The 27,720-nt window shown below is 36.6% G+C and overlaps 2 protein-coding genes across 4 annotated transcripts; both read left to right on the top strand.

The window, feature by feature from the left end:
• The first annotated feature begins 11,196 nt into the window (after positions 1-11,196).
• Positions 11,197-16,039, top strand: LOC120119701 (phosphatidate cytidylyltransferase 2-like). 2 transcript variants are annotated; one of them, XM_039139511.1, is made up of 12 exons: positions 11,197-11,397; positions 12,199-12,397; positions 12,539-12,792; positions 12,922-13,073; positions 13,335-13,476; positions 13,665-13,821; positions 14,380-14,427; positions 14,527-14,613; positions 15,167-15,295; positions 15,367-15,423; positions 15,629-15,712; positions 15,800-16,039. In XM_039139511.1, the coding sequence occupies exons 2-12, from the start codon at positions 12,326-12,328 to the stop codon at positions 15,884-15,886; spliced, it is 1,269 nt and encodes a 422-aa protein (XP_038995442.1). In that variant the 5' UTR covers positions 11,197-11,397; positions 12,199-12,325; the 3' UTR covers positions 15,887-16,039. The 2 variants fall into 2 exon arrangements, with proteins under 2 accessions (XP_038995442.1, XP_038995441.1); XM_039139510.1 differs by having other exon boundaries at positions 12,138-12,397.
• Positions 16,040-23,477: 7,438 nt separating this feature from the next.
• Positions 23,478-26,930, top strand: LOC120119906. Of its 2 annotated transcripts, none has more exons than XM_039139696.1 (3): positions 23,478-23,893; positions 26,230-26,403; positions 26,572-26,930. In XM_039139696.1, the coding sequence occupies exons 1-3, from the start codon at positions 23,561-23,563 to the stop codon at positions 26,698-26,700; spliced, it is 636 nt and encodes a 211-aa protein (XP_038995627.1). In that variant the 5' UTR covers positions 23,478-23,560; the 3' UTR covers positions 26,701-26,930. The 2 variants fall into 2 exon arrangements, with proteins under 2 accessions (XP_038995627.1, XP_038995628.1); XM_039139697.1 differs by having other exon boundaries at positions 23,790-23,909.
• The last annotated feature ends 790 nt before the right edge of the window (positions 26,931-27,720 follow it).

Genomic DNA, 27,720 nt, shown 5'->3' with positions numbered 1-27,720 from the left:
TATATTCGTATTAACTAACAGAACATGTCTTAGACACCAAGCTTACCACCACAAGTATTAGATATGCATCACCCGTATAATACTCGAGCACAAAAGAGACAAATGAAGGCCAGAATCGAGAAGATCAAAGAGAACATGGCAAAGCTGCAGAAAGAATTGGAGGACAAAATGGCTCAGAATAGTCAAAATACCATGGAGTCCATCAAGAAAAGCTAAGAATCCTTAGACGACCAATCGTGCCTAAGTTGTCTGGCTTACAACAACAAGAAAGTGCACCCAGAGTAGGTGCGTCTAAGGGGGTAACCATATCACCGACCCCACATGTGGTTATTTCACCCGGGATCTTACCCGGACTGTAAGAGAACTCATCTACGACGAAAGGAAAAGCATCATCCGCTGCAAAGGTGCAAACTTCCACAACCTGTCCTGACAACCATTCGGATGATTACACTATCCCAGATTTCGATGAAGAGGACAAAGCGAAAGAGATAGAAGATGAGATCAGAATGCTGGAAGATCAGATGAAGATGGTCAAATGAAACCATGATTATTATGGAGTGGACGCAATAGAGTTGAGCCTAGTTCTAGATTTGGTGCTTCCACTAAAGTTTAAAGTCCCAAAATTGAAGAAGATCGATGGGAACAACTGCCCTTCAGCTCATATCACTATGTTCTGTCGGAAGATGACAGGATATGGGGGAAATGACCAACTCTTGATCCACTGCTTTCAGGAGAGCCTATCTGGTTTAGCTATCCGGTGGTACAACCAGCTCAGCCGAACTCATATCAAGACGTGGAAAGACTTAGCCAAGTCTTTCTTAGAGCAGTACAAATATATCAATGATATGAGACCATACCGAGTTATGCTGTAGAGCCTGGAAAAGAAACATAACGAAAGTTTTCGACAGTACGCACAGAGATGGAGGGATTTATCTATACAAGTTCATCCACCCTTGGATGAAAAGGAAACTAGAAAGTTGTTTGTACAGACCCTGGAGATACCTTACTTCGGGCACCTGGTGGCAATCACATCGGGAAGTTTCTCAGATCTGGTCATGGCCGGTGAAATGGTCGAACTGGCCATAAAACAAGGAAAAATCGAATGAGGGGACTCCAGTAAGAAGCCTCACATGAAGAGCAAGGACCGTGATATCAACAATGTCAACACCTACAACGCTAACAAAGGTGTTACGATCTCAAGTTTAAAAACCACTGTAGTTGTACCATCTGGTACTTCTAATCAATCTCAGAGAGAACCAAGGAGAAAAAGGGAAAGGGAGCAGTTTGATCTTATTCCCATTACGTATAAATAGTTATATCAACAACTCTTCGACACTCATGTGGTATCACCCTATCCAATGGATCCGATAAAGCCCCCATATCCAAAATAGTTTGACGAAAACACCCACTGCGAATATCATGGATGTGTGCAGAGGCATTCAATTAAAAATTATCTCGCATTCAAGAGGCTTGTACAACGAATGTGGAATAATAATTGGATTCATTTCAACTCCGGAGCACCGAACGTCGCCCAAAATCCCTTGCCTAATCATCCGGAGGCAAAAATCAACGCAATCACCACCGAGAATGGCAAGAAAATCAAAACTGGTGTTTCAGAAGTTAAAGCTCCTTTGGCTTGGGTATGGAGCTAAATGGTAAATGCGAGACTTCTTACACCCCATTCACATGTAACAAGGATTGAAGATGATAACCATTGTTGTTACCACAACGAAGAGGGGCATAATGTGCAAGAGTGCCCAGAATTCAGATCGATAGTCCAGCTTATGATGAACAAGAAAGAGCTGGAATTTTATGAAGAAATTCAAGATTCTTTGGAAGCAAATGTTTGTGCCACCAGAGAATCATCAGACAAAAGATTTGGTAGGGGTAGTCATTTGATAATTACCCCTAAGAAAAATATGACAGTAACAACACCAGCCAAGATGGTGATCACATCACCTCGACCTTTTCAATACAAGGATAATCGGTAAGTGCCATAGAAGTATGAATGCTAGGAGAGTACTTCCAAAGGATGTGATAGCAAAGTGGGGCAAAGACCACTTGAGCCATTCAAAGAAGATATGCTAGTTATCAATGAACCTATAAAGGAGGAGGAAGCTAAAGAGTTCCTTAAGATCTTGAAGCACAGCGAGTACAACATTGTAGAACAGCTCAGTAGCTTACCTACGCGTACTTCAATGCTAGCACTATTTTTAAACTCGGAGGCACACTGAGAAGCACTGTTGAAAGTCCTTAATCAAACGTTCATGCCACAAGACATACCAGTCAGCAAGATGGATCTCGTTTTCAGATGATGAGATTTCATTCGGAGGAAGATGCCGAACAAAGGCACTGCATATCACTACGTATTTCAAGGGGCATGCTTTACCGAGTGTATTAATTGACAATAGTTCAGCCCTAAACGTGATGCCTTTGGTGACATTGAAGATGTTACCAATAGATACCTCTCATATGAGAGCCTGTTAGAACGTGATCTGAGTATTTAAAGGGACTAAAAGAGAGGTAATCGGTAAGATTGAGGTACCGTTGACAATCGGACCAGCCACCTATGATGTTGAGTTCCTTGTGATGGATATCATGCCGTCCTATAGATGTCTTGTGGGAAGGCCATGGATTCATCAAGCAGGTGCAGTACCCTCCACGCTGCACCAAAAAGTTAAATTTGTTATTAACGGGGCCTTAGTAATTATCAATGTTGAAGAAGATATCGTGGAAAGTGTGACCATAGAGGCCCTATACAACGAAGTAGATGAGAAAGCGGTGGAGTGCTCATTCCACTCCTTGGAATTCTTGAATGCCACATTTGTAGAAGAAGAAAGAATGATTCTTAAACCCTGACTCTCCCAGTACACCAAAATAGAGATCAATCAAACCTTGAGATGAGACGCCAAGACCAGAAGAGGGTTTAAGAAGTTATTACAAGGAATGATCAATCCAGTTCTTCCTATTTTGAAGTTAGATCAGTTTGGGCTCGGTTTTCAGCCCAGTTACCATGAAAAGATGAAGGAAGTTCAGAAGAACCGAGAAAGAAGACTAGCCAGGTTAACTGGAGGTGAGCTTCAATGGGAACCCATGGTATTCCCGCCTCTTTACAATACATTCAAGTCGGGCGGTTATGTGTTCGAGACCACCTCATTCGATCTAAAAGCTTCTCTGGAAGATCTGAACATTAATGTCGTGTCCACAGAAGATGTTGACAACGAAAATAGATCTGGGATATGCCCTCCGCCATATGGGTTCGTGCCTAGTAGTTGGTCAATGGAAGAACTACATGTGGTTTACAAGAGTCTTTCCGAGTAATATTCAAACTATCCCTATTTGCTTATACCCAGGGCAATAGGTGATCTTTTGTAAGGGTGAATAAACATTTTGTTTAAGTTCAATAAAAGATGCATTTTTTCCTCTCTATGGCAAACAAGTTTTCTTATTTTTATTTCTTTTTGAATTCATTGTTTATTTTCTTCATTTTAGTACTCTATTTTATTCTCTTTCAAATTTAATTCTTTGACTGTTTCGTGTAGGATATTTCCTCTCACACACACATATCTTCTTTGTTCCTTCAAGACCCATATAACGATAATGTAGGCACTGATGATTTTGATCGGAAATGGATTTTGAATCGACCATTTGTCTCGGGGAATTTCATGAATACGACACCGAAGATGAGTGTAACTTACCTACCGAATTATTGAGAATGGTAGAAAGAGAAGAGAAACAAATACTACCACATGAGGAGGCGATCGAAATCTTGAATCTAGGCACTGAAGATGACAGAAATGAGGTTAAAATCGACACAACTCTCTCAGCTGAAGCAAGACAAAACCTGATAATCTTACTTCAGGAGTATAGAGATGTGTTCGCCTGGTCATATCAAGACATGCCGGGACTAGCCACAGATATGGTAGTTCATAAGCTGCTAATTAAGCTAGAGTGCAAACCCGTGCAACAGAAACTGAGAATGATACAACCTGAGATGCTCCTTAAAATTAAAGAAGAAGTTAAGAAGCAATTCGATGTCGGTTTCCTTCAAGTGGCAAAGTATCCAGAGTGGGTGGCCAACATAGTACCAGTTCCGAAGAATGATAGGAAGGTTCGCATGTGCGTCGATTACCGGGATCTTAACAAGGCGAGCCCTAAAGAGAACTTCCCTCTGCCTCACATTGACATGTTGGTAGACAATACAGCCGAGAACGCTTTCTTTTTATTCATGGATGGATTCTCAGGATATAACCAGATCAAGATGCATCCTGAAGACATGGAGAAGACCACGTTCATTACGATGTGGGAACTTTTTGTTATAAAGTGATGCCTTTGTGTCTGAAGAATACTGGGGCAACATATTAGAGAGCTATAGTGACCCTATTCCATGACTGATGCATAGAGAGATCGAAGTTTATGTCGATGACATAATTGTCAAGGCACAAACCGAGAATGAACATGTTGAGAATTTTAGGAAGCTCTTCCAGAGATTGAGAAATTTCCAACTGAAATTGAACCCTAGCAAGTGCACATTCGGGGTAATATCCGGAAAACTATTAGGCTTCGTGGTCAGTAGAAAAGGCATCGAGTTCGACCCCGATAAAGTTAAGGATATTCAAAGTCTACCTCCACCACGAACACAAAAAGAGGTCAGAGGTTTTCTGGGCAGATTGAACTACATAGCACGGTTTATATCTTAGTTAACCGACAAGTGTGACTCAATCTTCCATCTTCTCCGAAAGAATAACGCTGGAGCGTGGGATGAAAATTTTCAGATTGCATTCGAGAAAGTAAAAGAGTATTTGTCTCACTCTCCTGTCCTGATGTCCCTTATCCCGCACAAACCTCTGTTCTTGTATCTCTCCATATTCGAGAACTCCATGGGGTGTGTCCTAGGTCAACATGATGAATCTGGGAAAAAGGAAAGAGACATCTACTATTTAAGCAAAAAGTTCACCGATTGCGAGGTCAGATATCCTCCTATCGAGAAGGTTTATTGTGCTTTAGTCTGGGCCATAAAAAGACTCTGACAGTACATATTGTACCATACTACTTGGCTGATTTCCAAGTTAGATCACCTGAAGTACATGATGGGTGTACCTACTCTATCTGGAATATTAGCCCAATGGCAGATGCTCTTGTCTGAATTTGACATCGAGTACGTGAGCCAAAAAGCAATAAAATGAAGTGCCATATCGGAGTTATTGGCTAGTAGAACCGATGAGAATTATGACCCATTAGACTTTGATTTCCCAGACGAATACTTGATGGCTATATCCTTAGAATAGGCAAGTACTTCAATAGATAGTTCTTGGAGAATGCATTTCGATTGTGCATCAAATGCATTAGGACATGGCATCGGAGCAATCCTAATCTCTCCAGAATGGAGTCACTACCCATTTACCAGTAGACTAAACTTCGACTGCACCAATAACATGGCAGAATACGAATCTTGTGTCTTGGGAATTTGGGCTGCACTGGGGCAAAACATAAAGACTTTACGGGTGTACAGAGACTCAACCTTAGTAATCTATCAGCTCTGAGGAGAATGGGAAACCAAGGATGTAAAGTTGTTAGAGTACCAAAAACTAGTACTGAATATACTCGTAGAGTTCGACGAAGTCACTTTCTACTATGTGTCAAGAGAAGAAAATCAAATGGTTGACGCTTTAGCTACCTTGGTAGCCGCATTTAAAGCTGGCGGGGAGTCTGAAATGATTTCAATTAACATGCAGTCGTATGAGTACCCGACTCATTATTACCAAATTGAAGAAGTGAAAGACACTAACCCTTGGTACTACGACATTTTACAGTATATCAAGCATCAGAGTTATCCAGAGGAAGCCACCGAAACCGATAAAAGAACCATTAGAAGGATGGCAGCTGGATACGTCATTGATGGGGAGGTCTTGTACAAGAAAAGCCATAATCAAGTACTGCTAAGGTGCGTCAATGCTAAAGAGGAAAAAATGATAGTGGAAGAAGTACATGAAGGAGTTTGTGGAACACATGCAAATGGACGTATGATGTCAAGACAAATAATGAGATGCGGATATTTTTTGTCCACACTAGAAAGTGACTGCATCAACTATGCCAAAGGATGTCATAAGTGTTAAATTTAGGGAGATAAAATCAATGTTCCACCTCATTAACTTCATGTAATGACGTCACAATAGCCTTTCTCTGTGTGGGGCATGGATATTATCGGGCAAATATATCCGAAGGCTTCAAATGGTCATCAGTTCATTCTCGTGGAAATCGATTACTTCACAAAATGGGTAGAGGTTGCGTCATATGTCAGTGTCACTCAATCCACTATTTGCAAGTTTCTGAAGAAAGAGATTATATGTCGGTATGATCTACCTGAAAGGATCATCACCGATAACGCTACAAACTTGAACAATAAAATGATGAATGCTGCTTGTGAGCAGTTCAACATAAAGCATCATAATTCTACTGCTTACAGGCCAAAGATGAACGGAGTAGTAGAAGCAGCAAACAAAAACATTAAAAAGATAGTGGAGAAAACGACTGAAACTTACAAAGACTGGCATGAGAAGTTGCCTTTTGCTTTGTTCGCTTATCGAACCTCAGTACGAACCTCAACTGGTGTAACTCCATTTTCACTAGCTTATGAAATGTAAGCAGTGCTACCCATTGAAGTAGAGATTCCGTCACTCTGGGTCTTGACAAAAGTCAAACTGGATGATACATAGTGGGTACAATCTAGATATGATCAACTTAATATTATAGATGAAAAGAGACTGAAAGCCATTCATCATGGTCAAATCTATCAGGAACGAATGATCTGAGCACATGACAAAATGGTGCGTCTGAGAATATTCCACGAAGGATATCTGGAGCTAAAAAGAATTTGGCCAGTCCATAAAGATTTCCGAGGAAAATGGACACCAAATTGGGAAGGACCTTATGTCGTGAAAAAGGCCTTCTCCGGAATAGCCCTTGTCCTGGCTGAAATAGACGGACCTGAATTGCCACATCCCATCAACTCGGATGCAGTCAAGAAATACTTCGCTTAGGATGAAAACCCGAGAGGGCGTCCTAAGTTGAAAAAAGAGAGAAGAAAAACATTTAGGGTGAAAACCCGAAAGGGCGCCCTAAATTGAAAAAAAGAAAAAGAGAAAAGAGAAAAAGAGAAAAAAGAACAAAATAAAAAAGAAAAGAAAAATAAGGTGAGTTCAAGATGAAAACCTGCAAAGGGCATTTTGCAACCAAGGAAGGGTACAAGTTGAAAACCCGAAAGGGCGATTTTGATATTAGTTCAAGAAATCCAGACAATGGAAGCATCCCGATATATGAATCTTCTACAAACTCAACAAATCGGAGAAATGTTGCAGTCTCCTGAACGTTGTCGCATTTTCAAAGATCCTTTGGCAAAGGTTGCATTCAAGGTCACCAAACGGCTTTTCAGCTCAGAAGTGCTCAAATTATCGAGATCTAAGACATTCATTTACACCTCATCATGCATTCATTTTCTAGAATGTTTGTCATGTATTATTTGTTCTTTTTTCTCATGAATAAAAGACAATCTTTTTCTCTAAACCAATTCGTTTTGAGCATCTTGGATTGAGCTTAAACAAAATGATTTATTTACTTATGCAAAAGATAATCGCATATTACTGTACAAAGATTCATTGAAAAGTACAGGTACCCGGAAGCCGATCAAGGCTCATACATATACTTGAGATAGTCGAGAAGTATTTCCCAGATCAAGGATTGAGAAAACAAAATATGCACATCAGATTTCAATATTTGAAGAATTCAAGACCAGGGATCGGAACTTCAAGATTCCATATAGGCAACCGGAGATCGAGATTTCTCTCTAGGACCCCAAGATAACATATGTTGCATATGCATTTTAGGCACACCTAAGAGCATTGCATTCATAGTATCACATATATGCATAACTTTTTTAAGTTTTAGCTAGAGTCAATTTCAACTTCGCAGCGAAGGATATTGAACTCGAAGCGACATAATTTGCTCGAGAGTAGATTTCAACTTCACGACGAAGGATATCTAGCTCGAAGCCAAACTTCACAATAAAGGGGTCATCTACGGTTTCAACTTCACGGCGAAGGGAATCGTGTCCACCCGCAACATACAATACTTGGATTTCAACTTCACGGTGAAGGATATTCAAGTCAAGGCTCAACTTCACGACGAAGGGGCCATTCACGATTTTAACTCCACGACGGAGGATATCGTACCCACACATCCACGATTTCAACTCCATGGTGGAGGATATCGTGTCATTTAGGGTTTAACTTCACGATGAAGGGGCTTCCCAATTTCAGAACCAATTTCAACTTCACAGCGAAGGATATTGGACCCAGGACAACACAAGCTCAACTTCACGACGAAGGGGCGGCTGATTGTCAATAAATAACTTTTCAATTTCATTCAGAGTTAATTTCAACTTCATAACGAATGATATTGGACTCAAGACAACACAAGCTCAACTTCACGTCGAAGGGGCGGCTGGCTGTCAATAAATAATTTCTCAGTTCCAGAGCCAATTTCAACTTCACGACGAAGGATATTGGACTCAGAACAATACAACTTACTTGGATTTTAACTTCACGACGAAGGATATCCAATTACCAGGCTCAACTTGATGACGAAGGGGCCACCCGCGGTTTCAACTTCACGACAAAGGGAATTGTGCACACAAGCATCATCCATCTCTAGATTAGATTTCAACTTCACGATGAATGATATCCAACTCAAAGAATGAGTGTCTGTCAATACACTTTCCAGTTTCAGAGTCAATTTCAACTTCACAACGAAGGATATTGGCCTTGAAACAACACAACTTACATTGGATTTTCAACTTCACGACGAAGGATATCCAATTCCCAGGCTCAACTTCACAACGAAGGGGCCATATACATATACAACTTCATAATGAAGGGTACCGTATCCTAACAGATTGACCCAACTTCACAACGAAGGAGTCGTCTATAACACAGCGACACCGAAGTCTTCAGGTCAAGTTTCACCTTCACGACGAAGTATCTTGAGCCAGAAGACGATCCAAAAGTCACTTTCTAATTTTCTGAGTTCGATTTCAACTTCACGACGAAGGATAACGTGCTCAAAATGGTTCAGTTTAGACTCAACCTCACGACGAGAGGGTCGTTTCGCAATTCAATCCAGATTGACAAACCAATCTTAATATCGGATTTCAACTCCACAACGGAATATATTCGATATGACCGAAATTTGTGTCTTTTAATATTTGTTCTATTTTCGTTATACGATAATGAACAAAGAGGGGCAGCTGAAGACATTCAATTACGTCTTATATAATATTACATATTATATTGCATAATTATATATATATAACATTATTAATTTTATTTACATTTGCAGGCCCAATATTCGACCCAAGTTACAAAACCCAGCAGAAACCCAAACCACACGACCCAACGGTGACCCAAAGAGACTAGGGTTCCCAAAAACCCTAGCGTGCCCTCTGCTACCAGCCAGCGCCGCATCCAAGAGTCCCATGACCGAGTCCCTCGGTCAACAGCCCTCACACATGGTCGAGTTTCACGGTAGCACGCCACCCACGCTGAACCGTTCGCCGCAAGGATCGTCAACAACAAATAAAGCAGTAGTTTAGTGCGATTGAGGCTTACATGCGTTCGTTTTGTTCTTGATTCGGAAAATACCAAAGGAAAATTTTTTTTTGGCCGATGAATTTTTAGGGGAGGGACCGAGACTTTGATCTCAGATCTAGCCTCCCCTGAGGCCACTTTGCAGAAACAAAATCCATTTTTAAAGTCAGTGGGTCGAGAGCTTTCGAAAAATATGAACTTTTTTATGGTTTGTCGCCGATGACCGGCGGTCGGCGCCGATCAACGGCGATGGCAAGGCAACGTTTTTTGGGTTCTTGAAGAACCACGGTGGTTGTTCTTCCTAAATGAAGAACAACGGAGAAAAAATTTAGAGATGGAGAGGGGCTCTCGGGCATGAAAGAAGAGAAATGAAAGCTAAAAAAATTGTTGGGCTTTATACCCAGTCCGTGGTGCGGTGACCTGCGTGTCAACCTGACCCGGGGAAGGATCCGCGTGTTTCTTTTAAAGGGTAAACCATGATTTTGGTCCCTCTATTTTTAAAACGATTCCATTTTACCCCCAAAAATCCAATTGCACCGCAAATTCCTATTAAATTTGGTCTTAAATTTCATTCTATTTTCGATTTAGTCCCCTTATTTATTATATAGATATTTTACTTATTTATTTTTATTGTTCATATTATTATTATTATACGTATATATATATATATATATATTTATTTATTTATTTATTTTTATTTATTGTCATTTGATTTTTTTATATACTATATTTTATTGTTATATATATATATATTAATATTTTACTTATAAGTTTATTATTACTATATGTATACTGTAATTATCTTTATTTGGTTATATTTTTTATTTATATATATGCATTAACCATTTTTAGTTTATTTTTTTTTATTTTTACTTTAATTTTCATTTCTTTGATGATTCATTTTTATTTTGTTTTTTTATTTCTTGCACTTATTTATTCATTGGTTGTGTATAGATTATCACTATTTTGGTTATTTATTTTTTCTTTTACCTAACACATTTCTCGATTTTTTTAAAGGACGATTTCAAATCAATCAGAGGTAAGTAATTTAGGATCGTTATTTTTACCTTTTAAATTTAAATTTACAACTTTCATAATAAAGACAACTGGAAATTACGTAGTACCGAAAGGGCAGTTCAAGGGTGTTAACCCTTCCTTGACTGTAACCGACTCCCGAATCCGACATATCACTGGTAGGACGCAGATCATGTAAGAAATAAGGTATCCGATCAGCCCATTTTTAATAAAATAAATGATCGGTGGCGACTCCAATCCATTTTCCTAAGTCGAAACCCAATTCCGGGCCCACCCGAAAGACGGTTCCGACATTATATTAAATAATAAAAAATACCACGTCATATGAAAATATTAATAAAATAATTCATAATGATCAAAATAAGAGCAATTCAAAAATTGAATGAGTACATTAGAAAAATTAAAAATATGATGAGTAAAATAGAAGAAAGAGTATAGTTTAGTGAAAAATGGTGTAATTAACCTAATAAATAATTGATGAACCAAAGATAATTAGTCACCAAATAGAATAAAGCGTCATCCTTTTGCTTTGCTTGCCCGTCTCACCTTTTAATTATTCTTATTCTCACTGCCACTCTTTCGCTTGCCTTCATGTGTTTTTTCATAACTACAACTATAAGCTAAAACCCAGATTTCTAATTCTCTCTCTTGCTCCCATAATGCTTTGTAGTAGCCGCTGTTAGTGTTTATCTGGCGTTTCGACCATCTTTTAGAGTTCCAGGTATTGAGTTTCGTTCAGATTCAGATTTGGTTGAGTGGTAATTTTCATTATTTACTGTATTAAATTTAATCCTTGTTTATCTTTTTCTGGGCTTGTGCTATTTGATTCAGTTTCTATAGATGTTTGGGATTGATTAGCTTAAGAGTTTGAGACTGGAATTCGAAAGTTTAAATCTTGATTCTTGACCATGGAAAGCTAGTGGGAGAAGCATAACTAGCTTAAGAGTTTGAGTGTAGTTCTATATTTTAAATCTTCTGGTGGAAACTGGAATTCGAAAATTTGAATATTGATAATGGAAAGCTTAGCGGGTATAAATTCCCTAATTAATAACTCATGTTTTGTGCCCGATTGTTATTTAGAGTAGTTTAAAGTTTCAATGTTGCTTTTCTCAAAGAATGAACAAATATGTGATCTTGTTACTTATACCTGCTGTGCACTTGCTATGGTTCTTTCATCTTGCAGGAATATCACTATTTGTCTAAAAACATGAGTGGAGAAAGCTAGAGATTTAGATTTGAGTGATAGAAGGCATATAAAAGATCTATGGTGTGCATTGATTTGGCCTAGATGGAATTCTCTTGTCTTTTTAAGGTTGCTTGTTTTGAACCAGCAAGAGCTTTCTGCCAATGATATATGTCTATTTGCTAGTTTTAAGTTAGGCATTTTGAATTTAAGGCTTTCATTGGATATTCTTTACTATGTTGAATTATGTTTCTGAAAAACCAAAGGTCCAACTGCAGGCATATTTAAGTGATTATTCTGTGCCTCCGTGCGTGATAGAATTGTTCATGTCTCTTTCAGTGAGCCCCAGTGGTCATCCCATTCAAGAGCGTGTAATTTGGTAGCTCAAGCAGAAAGTAATCTTTCCTGTGACCCAAATATATGTATGTGTTTTTCTTTGACCATTGACGATTGTCATTAAAGATCCATGGAAAAGGAGAATAATATAACCCTCTCATCTGCTGCTACTAGGGTTCGGCAGCGGAAACGATCTAATGAGGTTGGATACTCAAATGTTGATGTGTTTTGTTCTTTTCAATATTTATGGTCACGGGTTCCTGATGTCACATTTGGAAGGGAGATCTCCCTCTGCAAGCAAATTTTTATAGTTTACTTCTTAAACATTCAAATATGCTATCAGGTTATTCCAGAACCTAGCAAAGCAAATGGTGAAACTTTTCTTGTTGATGACCGTAACAAGTACAAATCAATGTGGATCCGGACATACTCTACTGTTTGGATGATTGGGGGTTTTGCATTGATTGTCTACATGGGTCATCTCTATATTACAGCTATGGTGGTGGTTATCCAAATATTTATGGCGAGAGAACTATTTAATCTACTCAGGAAAGCACATGAAGATAGGCACCTTCCAGGATTTAGGCTATTAAATTGGTGAGAATACTACATTTGCAGTATTTGCCTACAGCAACTAAGATTTTTCGCCTCATAGAAGTTAGTCTTTAATCTTACTAGCCTGTTTTTCCATTTCATTAGAATGTATTCATCTTTGTTTTATGGCAGGCACTTTTTCTTCACTGCAATGTTATTTGTATATGGTCGCCTTCTCAATCAACCACTAGTCAATTCTGTAACTCCGGACAAGTATTTGTATCAGTTTGCCAGCAGCCTTATCAAGTATCAAATGGCTATCTGTTACTTCTTGTACATTGCAGGTTTGCTAAGCTTTTTATTTTATGTGTTCTGATTGAAAACATGGAAGAATAATAATGTCTAGGATGCATCAATTGATATCTTAAATTTCATTTTGGACCAAAGTGGGGCTAGTTGTTCTTTATTCTGTGAATACCTATATTGTTTTCTTAAGTCCTAGATAGTCTTCTTACTTGTCATATGGTGATTTCACCTTTTTGTATGAAATAATACCCAAGGCCATTGATATCGTTTCCTTTTTTTTGTTGGGTTCTTGGGATCAGGTTTTATGTGGTTTATTCTTACATTGAAGAAGAACATGTACAAGTATCAGTTTCGCCAGTATGCATGGACGCACATGATTCTGATTGTGGTATTCACACAATCATCCTTTACTGTGGCCAACATCTTTGAAGGGATTTTTTGGTAACTTTTCTTTCTGGAACATGCTTCCTACCAGGTTAATAACAGATGTACACAGTCAAGATGAAAAATAAGATCTCTATATTGTAATTTTAATCGTTTGAATGTTGATACTTTGACTGTATTCTCTCTTTCCCTATTCTTTACCGCTGTCTTCTTCTTGCTTAACCAAAGACGTCATTTCTTCCCAGGTTTCTTCTTCCAGCATCTCTTATTGTTATCAATGACATTTTTGCTTATATAGTTGGGTTCTTCTTTGGAAGAACACCATTAATTAAATTATCTCCAAAGAAAACATGGGAGGGATTTATTGGAGCTTCTGTTACAACTACGATCTCTGCATTTGTGGTGAGCATTGTTTCATACTTTCCTATTTTGCATTTGACTCCATATTCTTTGTAGTCAGAGCATCATTTATCTTCTTCTGGTTTTACCTCTATTGGTAGGGAAATTCACCAAACTAAAATTTCAAATTCAATGGAATAGTCCAGGTGACTGTATAATACTTAAATCCAATCTTAATGAAAAGGTTAATGCTGTAGTAGCATTTTCAGTGCAACCAATACAATTGTCCCTACTGAATGCTTTAAGGGGGTTGTCATATTCTTTAGTTTTTCCCTTTTCTCTGTGTTATGAACGTAAGTCGTAGATGATTTATTGAACACCTTGTTCTCTTAAGCGTGAATTTGAAGCTCATCCTAAACCTGTAATATCAAGTGTTAGTGCCTTGATTAACAGTGCCGAAGAACAAGTATGCTATAAACACTCATTTTTGTTTTCATTTTCTTTGCATATTTTCATTGTAAATCTTTAATTATCTGTGAAAGTTATGTTCCTTTTGTTTTATTTACATATTTTCATCCTAAAATGTGATTATAAACATGGTGTAAGTTTTTGCACATGCAGCTTGCAAATATCTTGGGTCGTTTCCAGTGGCTAACCTGTCCAAGGAAGGTAATTATTGGATCACAAACCTATTCTTCGATTCTTCAAGAAGCATAGCATTCCACTTTCTTTTTCAGAAAACTGAGGGTGTGACGGTACTGGTTGTAGGATTTATCAATTGGTTGGCTTCAATGTGACCCGGGCCCTTTGTTTAAGCCAGAGTATTATACTTTACCAGGATGGATTCGTCAACTGGTAAGCTTACATATAATTGTATCGGAATTTATTGCCATAATTATCCCTTGAGTTGGTATGATCTGGTTTTGCTTGAAAGAGAGGATTGTGATTTAACTTGACCGTAAAAGTTTCAGCATGGATTTCTAGTCTGATTGTTCCAAACTCCCTGGTTAAATGCTATATGTTTGAATTCTGGTGGACTGTTAACAGAGAACTTTTTAACTGCTATGGGGGACGCGATCTGCTTGTAGCACATAGGTTTAGTGTCTTCATCTATGTCAGTTTGTTAGAATGATTATCATCTCAAGTCAAAGTGCTTGGGTCCTTTAAGCCCTGATGTAAAATTCTAAGCTATGTTACTCGGACTCAAGGATGAGTGCCGAGTATGTTTCCGACATGGCCCAACTTAAGTATTTTCACATATCTGGAGGAACGTACTTCTATTCCATGTTCGAATATACTAATGTTGGACATGGGTACTTTAGAGAGAATGAAAAGTCCTAGCATATATTTTAATGCCGGGAACTTTAATAGGAACAGGTTTAAGGGTTTATTTTTTATTTTTTTGCAGTTACCTTGGCAAGGGATCTCTATTTTGCCAGTTCAGTGGCATGCTTTATGTCTTGGCTTGTTTGCATCAATCATAGCACCTTTCGGGGGCTTTTTTGCAAGTGGTTTCAAAAGAGCTTTTAAAATCAAGGTACGAACGTCTTTCCTATTTTCTGTTCAGATTTTTGCTATAGTCAACTCCAACTTAAATATTTGCTATAGGACTTCGGTGATAGCATTCCGGGGCATGGTGGAATTACAGATAGAATGGATTGCCAGGTACAATAATTCTAACTTTTCATCCTAATCAAACATTTCAATTAAATGTTGAGTCCGTCTATATTACTCAAACTCGAGCGTCAGTGTTAGATATATAGGTTGTGTCCTATACAGATATATTTAAACTTTTGAAGTTTTTCCACCTACACAGTGCGTTGCTTCAGTATATCTATGCGACTCTGACATATTCGATCATTACATATAGATGGTGATGGCGGTGTTTGCATACATCTATCACCAGTCATTCATTGTGTGCCAAGGCATCTCGGTTGAAATGATCTTGGACCAGGTAAAAGATCTTTTAGGCCGTTCTGTTTTTATTTTGGAACTATAACCGTAAACGATGTGAGACTTATAATTGTTTCTTGCTATGCAGATCTTGACGGAACTTGCTTTCGAGGAGCAGCAAAATCTTCTCGTAAAGCTCGGGCAGATCTTGCAGGAAAGACTCGGACATTCTTAAATACATGGTTTTGAAAATGATTTTGTATATGGTGTTGCGATCTTGGTTTCCATTTGCTTTAGACAGAGGTATTCTTTATGTTTTCACTTTGTACAGTGTAACATTAAGGCAATTAATCATCGATTAATATACATGAAACCTTAATAGGGAGTTAAATGTTGTGGTGTTGGTTCTTTCTCATTCTTGTTCGTTTCATTGCTTTTCTAGACTTATCATCGATTAATAACATTAAATGTTGTATTTTGTAGTTCCCTCATCGATTTGTCACATCTCCTGTATGATGTGGGATTAATATTCTCTAGGACGACATTTGTAATACCCAAAATTTTGGTTAATGACCAAAATGAATAAATTCAAAGTTTAATGGCTAGATTATAAACTTAGGAAAAGTTTGGAGACTAAATTATAATGTTCATAAGTAATGTGTTTTAGTCTCGTAAATGAATAGTTTACTTCAAGAACGACATTTTTGTGTCACTCAGATTTTTCATATAGAGTTTGTTTTAAAAGCTATAAAGCGAAAGTCTAAGAAAAATTTGAATAATCGGAGCGAATCAAAATTTTAAAATATTTTGGAGTATAATAAGATAAGGTTAATAATTTCATTTTTATATCTTAAAATAGTAGGATTTAACATGGATCAGATTTAAGATTAGTTTTTCATGTTAAACTAGGATCGTTAGATGAAAAATGGTAAGATTATAATTTTGGAAAAGTACAAAGAAAAAGTTAGAAGTTATTAATTTGTTGGTTCATCTTTGACCTTTAAATGAATAAAATTGTCATGTGACTAGTTATGAGACATGAGATTATAAGGGCAAAATGATCATTTGATATTAAAATGATTTTTTTAATTTATTTTAATTATTAAAGGGACAAATGATATATATATTTTATTTAGAAAATTCAAGACTTTCTCATTTTCATTTTTCTTATTGCCGTGAACTCCCTTTTAGGTAAGAAAGTATTTTCTTTTCAATTTTCAAGCCAGGTTATTAGGAATTTGGATAAAAGAATGAAATTCTCTATCATTTGTGGTGTCATTTGATCTTGCTTTTCATGCTTGAAACCCTAAGTTCTTGAATGGGATGGATACAAGGGATGTTAGGTTTTGATGTTCTAATATTGAATAATGATGTAGCTGAATCATTTCCATGCTATGCTTGGAAGTGATGAAAAACCATTAGAAATGGTATATACATAAATTATGCTATTAGGATTTTTATGGAATTCAGAATTTTGAATTGATTTTGATATGAGATTAATTATAATTGCTTGGAAATGATGTTTTGAAATTAAATTCATGCTTGAATCAAGTTGAAAATCATGTCTAAAGTGACTTTTGGCATTCGGCCTAAGGGAAATAAATAAGAAAATTGTGTGAAAATTTATTTTATGGTTAAATATGATGAATGAGCGATTCTACAAGCTTTAGAATGTTGCTTGGACTAATTTGGAAGTTTGTAAAGGTTAGGAGACCAAATCATAAAGTGTAAAAAATATGGGTTTGAAATGAAAATTGATTAGAAGTTGATGTATAATGTTTAAATGAAATGTTAGAATTCTTCAATAAGTTGTTACATCGGTTTAAACTGATAACATTTTAGGCAAAACCTATTTTATTATTAAAAAAGCCTAAGGATCAATATTGAAAATACAGAGTATTTATGTTCAAACTTCAGTAGGGACCAAAACGATGAAGATGTAGAAGTATGCATAGAATGGCATGTTCTCCCCTCAAAGGATTGTTTCAAGTACCTAGGGTCTATGATACATAAAGATGGGGGTGTAGATGATGACGTTAGACACCGTATAAAGGCGGGATGGCTAAAGTGGAGGGTCGCTACTGGAGTTTTGTTTGACAAGAAGGTGCCTCTAAAACTTAAGGGAAAATTTTATAGAATGGTAATAAGACCAGCGATGTTGTATGGATCAGAATGTTGGGCAACCAAGAAGGATCATGTAAGGAGGATAGAGGCTGCAGAAATAAGAATGCTTCGATGGACATGCGATAGAACTCTGTGGGATATGACAACAAACTCTGCTATTAGGATGTCCTTGGGGGTGGTGACTGTTTCTGAAAAATTGAGGGAATGAAGACTACGGTGGTTTAGGCATGTCATTAGGCGACTACCGTCGGATGCGGTCAGTAGGGTAGAGTCGATTACAGTCGACGGTGCCAGAAGGAGATGACGACCAAAGCGGAAGTGGGAAGACTGCTTGAGATCTGATTTGATGGATTTAACCCTTACCGAGGACATGACATCTGATAGGAAAGTATGGAGACTTAAGATTAGGATAGTCGAGTAGTGTGGGTCACATCTCTAGGGTGTATCATCTCTGTCTTCTTTTAATGCCTTTGTAGTAATTTCCATGACTTTTACTTTTTATACGTTTCTGTTATTAGTATTTATGAAGGCTTAGAACTGGACTTACTATCATTGACTTATGTGTATCATTCTCTTCACTTTTAAATTTAGTTGGGTCTTATGTTTCTGTCTATATGCAGATATTTTTTCGCAGGGATTTATTTGCAGGGATTACTGCCCATTACAGACGCGCATATGATATTAATGATATTAATGACTGCATATGAATATTGTTCAACTATGTATTTATGTATTTATTTATACATGCATTGCATTTTATCTATATTTTTAATTTTCTGACTGCTGGAGGTCTTCCACGGAAGCTACTCTCAACCTGGCGTTGGGGGAAGCCTACTACCCTACCTCCCCCTTACCCTATTGCATATGGGAATTGGGTTTTGTTGTTGTTGTTGTATTTAGATTCTAAATTGCAACATGATTTCTTAGTGAACCGAAATATTATTGGGGGCAATTGTAATTTTTTATATATGTTCATAACATTTTCGGTTTTTAACTTATTTTCTTATCGTGTGAAAATAAAGTTCTATCAACTTAAACTCTGATAATATTTTCGGTATAATCTAAAATGTTAATAATATTAATAATATTATAATATTTACCGTTTATAACTTGTTTTCTTTTAATGTATAATACTATAGTGCAACTTGTTATATTACTTTAACTATAGAGAAAATAACCTCAGTGACTAAAAATGTCTTATAATATACGATTTTAACCAACTTTTTTTGGATTTGCAAAATGACCAACTAAATCGCAATGCGATCGATAATTCGCAACGTGATCTCCGGTATCGCAAATCATTTTCCAGATTCGCAACGCGAACATCGACTATCGCAATGCGATTTTCCAAATTCGTTGCGATAGTCCAAGTTCGCTTTGCGATTTATTCCAAATTCATTGCGATAGTCAAAGTTCGCTTTGCGATTTATTCCAAATTCGTTGCGATAGTCGAAGTTCGCGTTGCGATTTTTCAAATTTGTTGCGATACTCCAAAATCGTAACGACTGGTGGTATTGCATTTGTTTCTTAATAATTTTATCTAAAAAAATAGTATTCGCGCGGACGTGTCGAAGACACGTATTACCACGACCACGACCACGAGACGAGACGAGACGAGACGAGACGAGACGGACGGCGCCGGCGGCGCCGGTGCGCGAGAGTCTCCCTTGTTCTCTATCACTCAACAAGGAAGTGGGAAAGCCAAGCCTTAAATATCATTCTCAATAGTATTTTCAATACTATGTGGGATTGAGCATTACCAACACTTGTTCCCAATACTATGTGGGATTGAGCCTTAAATAGTGATATTATTTGTGAATTATAGTTAATGACTTTAGTATTTGTATGAAAAGTATTTGTGGTTCGTTTAGTTTTCATGCAATTCTAATTTATTTTCAATTGATTGTAATTGCACGATAACAATTTTTTTTATTCTCGCGAGTGATGCAATTTTTTTTTGAATGTTTTGCTTAAAATTGCAATAATCGCGATTGATTGTAGATTGACTTTTAATTATGACATATTTAATCGTATAATACTAATGCAATTGGTTGCTGATTCAGTTGTTTTATGATGCATGATTGTTAATTGTTTCCTGAATAATCACATAGTATTGGAAACAAGTGTTGGTAATGCTCAATCCCACATAGTATTGGAAACACTATTGGGAATGCTTGGCTTTTTCACTTCCTTGTTGAGTGATAGAGAACAAGGGGGACTCTCGCGCGCTGCCGCCGCCGCCGTCCGTCTCGTCTCGTGGTCGTGGTAATACGTGTCTTCGACACGTCCGCACGAATACTATCTTTTTAGAGAAAATTCTTAAGAAACAAATGCAATACCACCAGTCGTTGCGATTTTGGACTATCGCAATGAATTTGGAATAAATCGCAACGCGAACTTCGACTATCACAACGAATTTGTAATAAATCGCAACGCGAACTTGGACTATCGCAACAAATTTGGAATAAATCGCAACGCGAACTTGGACTATCTCAACAAATTTGGAATAAATCGCAACGCGAACTTGGACTATCGCAACGAATTTGGAAAATCGCAACGCGAACTTCGACTATCACAACGCGAACTTGGACTATCGAAATGCGAATATGTAAATCGCAACGCGATAGTCGAAGTTCGCGTTACGAATCTGGAAACTGATTTGCGATACCGGAGATCGCGTTGTGAATTATCGATCGCATTGCGATTTAGTTGGTCATTTTGACAAATCCAAACAAAATTAATTAAAATCGTATATTATAAGGCATTTTTGATCACTGATATTATTTTCTCTTAACTAAAAATATTTTTTTAGTTTTAATGTATATTATTATCAGTCGCGCTTTTAACCTATAATTTTTGATCGATCATACTATATATTAGTCTTATTTAAGGCGTGTCATAGTATATCCCTTTCGTCCCCGCACATTAACCTGGGTTCATTGAACTTGGCCGTTTATTATGCATACGTTGTGTTTAAACTGAATATAGACTCCTAAATAAATTAAATTCATTGAAAGCACTGACGAATCAACTACCCGAGATAATGCGTCTCCAATTCTCTATAAATATTTCTCTCTCGTGTAATATTGGTCAAATATTTCTAGGAAATACACTGCTCCGTACGGTGCCTACCTGTGCAGCGGCAGTGACCACACGCCGGGGAATTTGATGATCCGCCGGATCTCGTGAATGGTTTTAACGAGAGTGATGGCACCTTTGAAACCGATGAGCGAGAGGACAGTGAGATCAACGATGGATCATCGGATTCTGAAGGTTATTGGTCGGAGACTAAACACAAGCTAAAGATTTTGGTCGATAAGATGGAATATGACAACGGGAAGCTTAAGATCCTGGAACAGGTACCAGAACTTGCTCGTCGGAGAGTTCCCGACGTGTCTACTGAGGCTTTGATGCCGGTAAGCATCTTTGATTCTCCTTTGTTTTGGCTGGGTCGACTTGTGGTTCTAGTCCCTATACTATACTTAAATTTAAAAAGCAGTCCTTTTACTTTAATTTATCATAATTTGATCCGCTTGAAACCAAAAATTTATTTTAAAGAGCCTAAATTATAACCTTTTGGGGATCTTCTATTTTTATAATATCATTATATTTGGAAAATAATTAAAATCATTGGCATGATTTTTTTTTATATTTATTGTGGAGGATGAATTCTCTAATTACAAGCTGCTGCTTAAACAGGACTGTGCCACCATGGAGGCGACATGGGTACACGCAGGCCAAATGGTTTGCTCATTACCAGCGTACGACCGATGAAATCTCGGCTAGAAACAACGATCCGGAGAAGAACGCTGCGGCGGCAGCAGTGGCAAAAAATCGGTCGGAATTACCGACAGTTTCTTACTACTGCAGAGACAATTTCGTTGCTGATAAGGCTGGTTTGAGGGTTGGGTATTGAGTGCTGCCTTCAATGCAAATGCTGGTGTTGGTTTGCAATTGTAGTCAATAGTGTTCCACCAAATGGCCTTAATTGTACAAAATATTGCTCTTTGGCAAGAATATATCCAATTCTATACTACAACTAATTAATTTCGTTGCTACAGGAAATGGAATACAAGAAGTTTGCAATACTTTTGATTGCAATGGCGGCGATACTTCAGGTAATGGTGTCTCCACCTGTTCCGGCTGCTCGTAATAAAGTTACGCCTTTATTTATCATCAGCAACGCTAATATTTGGAATCTTTCACCAATATTTTATCAATTGACAAATCAGTTGAAAACCGTAAAAGTTACTCCAACTCGCATTTTATTTTTGGAATGATAAAATTTGTTAACTGTTTACGGTTTTAATTTATTTGTTAACGGAATAAATATTAATAAAAAGAATTCTTAATATCGGCGTTGGTGATGGTATATAAGGGCGTAACTTTGTTCCGAGCAGCCGTAACAGTTGGAGACATCGTTACCCGAAATAACGCCGCCACTGCAACCAAAAGTAGAGCAAAGTTCTCGCATTTCCTATAGCAACAAAATTAGTTACTTTTCCAAATGTCGACATTGGTTTTCAGTACAGTGATTATATAGAGAGAGGTATGCTTATGAATTTACGACTTTTTAAGTATGTTTCCAGTGTCTGATATCAAGGATAACATGTGAATATATAGTATGCTTCTTTATTTTTCTCTCTTATGATTTCAAATTTATTTCATGTATCTATGATAATAAGAATCGAATCAAATAGAATAAACGAGTTAAAAAACTGATAGTTCGATTAGTTAAACCAATAAAATAAAACTACAAATTAGAAAACGGTTTTTGAGACTTTCAAACTTAAAGTCTAGATTAAACAATATGGAAAGCCTAGATCTCCGATTCCATGCATACCATGCACGTAAAAACCGCCTCACATCAAGTTAAACAATATTACAGACCTAACAGATGATATCAGTCGTGAGTAAAACCATCCCCTATTGCCATTGGCAACAGAGGACTCAACTTCAAAGCACTGCTCTCCATGAATCGTAGATTCATAAATAATCAATAAGACATGATTATTCATAAATTCACTTATAGCTATAAAATTATATCAAACAATAATCATATATAAACAGATTTGTAATCAAAAGAGAATAGGAGAATAATGGCTTGTAATCAAATGAGAAGATGAGAATAAATGGTTTAGGAGATGAAAATATCTAAAGATGACAATGAGTTCACATGTTTGATAATTGACATTGAAGGCATGAATGTGCAAATAATGGAGTATCTAGAATGATATTTTATGGTCAACCACACATCAAATAACTTGTTAAATTTGTTATATTATGCAAATCAATGATTTCATCACCAAAAAGATTCCCCTCTCTCTCTCTCTCAATGAGTAAGGAAAAGTGGATAAAACATAAACATAAGTGAACAATTATGTAGTTAACATGGTCAACGTGGAAATGATGTATTTTTATTTTATTTAAGTGTCATGTTAGTTCAGTAAATCGCTGATGGTCTAACGAGAATTAATCCGTGGTGACTATATTCTAATTAAGTATAAACGAAAGTGACAATATATTATATTTTTGAAATTAGTGAGGAAAATTATACACAACACAAACATAAATGATTAAGCATGTAGGTAACCTAAATAAAATAATTATGGATTTTAACGGTTCTGATTTGCCTGTGTAATCTACAACTGCCTACACACAATCCAACCCACACTTACAAACATACAAGGAGAGACGGGGAAACAAAACGAAGAAGCGAAACTTCCGTTTTTTATTTTCGACCGAGTCACGGCAAATTCGTCACCGATCTAGCGCGACCGAGTTAATGGAAGGAGTGGGAGCTCGATTCGGTCGATCCTCCACTCGGTACGGACCGACTACTGTGTTCACGGGGTCGGTAAGGAGATGGAAGAAGAAATGGGTTCACGTTTCGCCATCTAAAAGCGGAGGCAAAACCACCTCCACCAACAATAATCATTCTCAAAATCACCATAGCAGCAATGGTACATCTAACGGTAATAACGGTACTCATCTCGTCCTTTTTAAATGGACCCCAATATCCCAAAGCCAAAATGACAGCAACGCAAACAATTCCTCCAAGGACGATGCCGAGGCGGAGCCCGAGGAGCCTCCCAGGCGGAAATTTAAGTACATTCCAGTATGTTCTTCTTTGGGTATTTTATCAATTTCGATCTTTGGTTGTTGTTGTGATTTAAAGCTTTCATCCTTGTTTATACTGCTTTTATTTTATTTTTATCTCTTGACTTTATTGGTGGGTATTTGTTGTGAACTAGGATCTAATTTTGGCGTGTCTTTTCCATAATTACTCGATCTGTGATCTGTTGCTTGTGTTGATACTGTTTTAAGGGTTTTATTTTCTGGTTAGATTCAGGGGAACCTTGATTTGGCTTGTTGTTGGCTGCTTTGTAGTTTTTTTAAGGATTTATCAAGACTATTATGATTGATGAAGATTTGGGTAATTGGAATTTTGCTACTAATTGATTCTATAATGTTTATTTGATTTTATTCCTTTGGTCAAAAGTTATTTTTCTTAGGAGATCAATGATTTCAGTGTATTAACCAAAATCTGTTCCTGGCTTGCTTATCTACAAATTTTTATTGTAAAGCTAATGTGGAAATTATGCATAAATGGTGTAGAGAATCAAGCTTCTTTTTGTGTTCGTACTCATAGATAGAGGTGGCAAACGGTTTTGTCGGGTCATTTCAGGTCGGATAATTTCGGGTTTAGGTTAAATTCGGTTTAATTTTGTTCAGATCGGATCTGGTTCGAATCTAGTTCGGTTGTACGGTGAATCGGATTGGGTCGGGTGATTATTAGATAAGTTGTTTTCCAGTTTGGTTCAATATCGGATCAGATGAATATCGGGTCGAGTCAATACCGGATTGGTTGGTTTTTGGGTCGGGTTAATACCAGATCGGTTAGATTTCGGGTTAGATCAATATCGGATCTGTTGATTTTCGGTTTAGGTCATTTTTAGATCAGGTCAATTTGGGTTGAATTGGTTATGAGTCTAATCAAAATCAAGTATATATAGAATAATCAATATATACTTGTAAAAATATGTCTTCTTATTTGTTAATTTTATCATTTAGGTTTAATTTTAATTCTCAATCGTTCAATATTTTGAATTAAACCATCATTTAGAGCTGATAAATCGATAATTTGACACAAATACGATCTATAATACGTGTTAGAAGTTGTTATCAAAATTTTGTATTGATCTCGTATGAAAAGTTTATAATGAAAACTATTTGATAAAGAAATAAAAATTTTATTAAAAATATTATTTCCAATTATAAATTTAATATTTTTATTAAAATTTTAAAAATAATACATAACTTTATTTGTTATTATTTGTTAAGTTCTAGTCGTAACATAATTAAACTTTATATTATTTTTATTATAAATCTAATATTATTTCATTTGTTTTAGTTGTTTTAGTTGTTTTATATTATTTTTATTATAAATCTTATATTTTTATAACAAGATATGTAAACTTTATTTATTACTATTTTCAATATTACAATTAGATTCTTACTTTTATATTTATTTTCTATTATTTTATTATAAATATAATATTTTTAATAAATTATCAATTTTATTTAAATTAATTTATTATTGAAAATAACTTTTATCATTTAATAACTTTTATCAATTTCAATCTGTTCGGGTTGCTTTTGGGTTGAGTTAAATTTGGTTCGGGTTGCTTTTGGTTCAGGTTAATTTCGGTTTCGGCTCGGGTTAATTTTGGTTCTACTTGATTTCAGTATCGCTGAATTTTGGATCAGGTATGGGTCAAGTATCGGATCAAATTTGATTATCATGTTCGGATTAATATCGGGTATTGGATCAAATAAATCGGTTCGGGTAATCGGGTTCGGGTTAAGTTTGTCAGGCCTACTTATAGATGCAGTTTGAGGTTTGGGAATGTTTTAAAAACCAATAATATAATGCTAGTGGAATGGTTGGGATGGAGATAGGAACGGAAGAGGAGTTGACTTGTATGATATAGATATATCCCTTTTTCTTTCAGGGTAGGGGAACTCTTGGTAGGAAACAACGATGTTGATTCCTTGTGATTAGAAGGTCACGGATTCGTGTTGTGGAAACAATCCTTTTAGTCTAACATCTCATGCAGTTGCTTTAAGTCACCTGGTTGTGGTAATCATACTGACAGAGCTAAACCATATGACATTTGATTTGGGAAGTCTTGAATCCTTTAACATTCAGATTGTACGATTTGTTGACTGTTGTTGAGGTTGCCAATTGCATTCCATTGGCATGATGCACGGTGCTTTTGCCTTTGTTCATTTGAAACATGTATGACAAATGCTTTTGTCGAGTATTCATGTTATGTTTCGGATTAAATAATCACAGAGGTTTGTCAAATGGCTTTTTATAGCAAATTTTAGGGATCAGTTAAGTTTTTGGGTTGTAAAACATATAATTATTTTGATTACTTGATCATGCAGATTGCTGTGTTGGAGGAACAGGAAAGGGAAGCTGCTGAAAACGAGTCTGCAGACAATGTTGACGATGAAGCTAAACCAAGTGAGGGTGATCCCCGTGTAGCTGAGCCAACTTCCAGGAATGACGGTTTTGACGAAAAACCCGACATTAATGACGTTCCAATGGAAGAAAGTGAGGTGTGCTGCTATCTGTTTGATTTCTTTCCCTTGGGTGCTGGTTTGATTGGCCATTTTTGTAGCTCCATTTTTCATGTCACTGAAAAAAGTCCACTATTTTTAGAATGTTACAAAGAGTAGTTTCATTTTCGTACCGCTACATTTGACTTAATTTCAATTCCGTCTCAGGAGGACAATAAAGTAGTACGACAAGATCTGAATGAAAGCACATTGGATTTGAGTTTAGGATTGACAGCTCATGACGGAGAGTCCGATTCGAAACCAAATCGCCACGGACAGCTGGAAAGAGTGAAATGAAGTATACTTGGATGTGAGTCATGCATGCCGCATCAGCTAATATATGACATTCATCTTAGCCAGGGATTCAATTTTCCATTCGGCCTTTCTTGTCTACCATTCCGGTTGGTCGGTCTTCGTTCAAGCTAAATGCATTGAAATGGCTTATCTTTGTACTTTTAGTTTCTTTCATTTGATACTCCATTGATTGATAAGGAGATTGCAATTTGTATTGATGAAGAACAGAACAGGATATTGTTCTGTTGGACATCCCATATTGTTGTTTCCCCTCTACACTTGTAGGGTATGTTGGGGAACAGAATATGTTGGGCATACAAATTGGAATTATTTTGCGACTCTGCTTAATTTGTTTCTATCATCAAACTGGTCCCTGCTGTCCGAGTAAACTACTGAATTATGCTTATATGGATATGTTTGTTCTTTAACTGGAATGGATAACGATGTCGATTATTTGGACCCACAAATGACATTACAAAATTAGAGAAATCTAAACTATACGTCAAATATAGATCTAAAGGTTAAATCCCAAGTTTAAGCATGGTAAAGAAACGATGCCCATATGTTTAATAAATAAACTAGGACGATCGAATTAAAAAAAATGCTATTAGTTAACATGTCAGTTTTAAATTGTTGTGTACATATTTATTTATAATTTGATTTATATGCTCTACTAGAGGTGACAAAAAATTCGAATATCCGATTTTGTGTAAAAAATATCCGAAACCGGATTTGGGAAAAACCGGTTTTTATCTGGAAAAAACCCGGTATGTGTTTAAAAAACTAGCCGTTAATATAGCCGTTTGGGGGTTTTGTGGCCGTTTTTGACCCTTTTTTATTTAAAAAATTACCATTTTACCACCATAAACATATATAAATAAATTGGAAATGTATTTGGTTGATTACAATTTTCTCAAATCTTATTACACAACACCTAAACATCTCTCAAATCTTATTTTTATAATTTTTTGTTCATCATGAGTAACACGGCTGAATCTTCCGTCGGGGGAAACCTTGAAGTCG

The sequence above is a fragment of the Hibiscus syriacus genome, unplaced genomic scaffold (genome assembly GCF_006381635.1).
Source record: "Hibiscus syriacus cultivar Baekdansim isolate YM2019G1 unplaced genomic scaffold, ASM638163v2 tig00110332_pilon, whole genome shotgun sequence".
In the NCBI taxonomy this organism is placed as follows: Eukaryota; Viridiplantae; Streptophyta; class Magnoliopsida; order Malvales; family Malvaceae; genus Hibiscus; species Hibiscus syriacus.
This window is presented reverse-complemented; position numbering and strand designations above follow the sequence as displayed.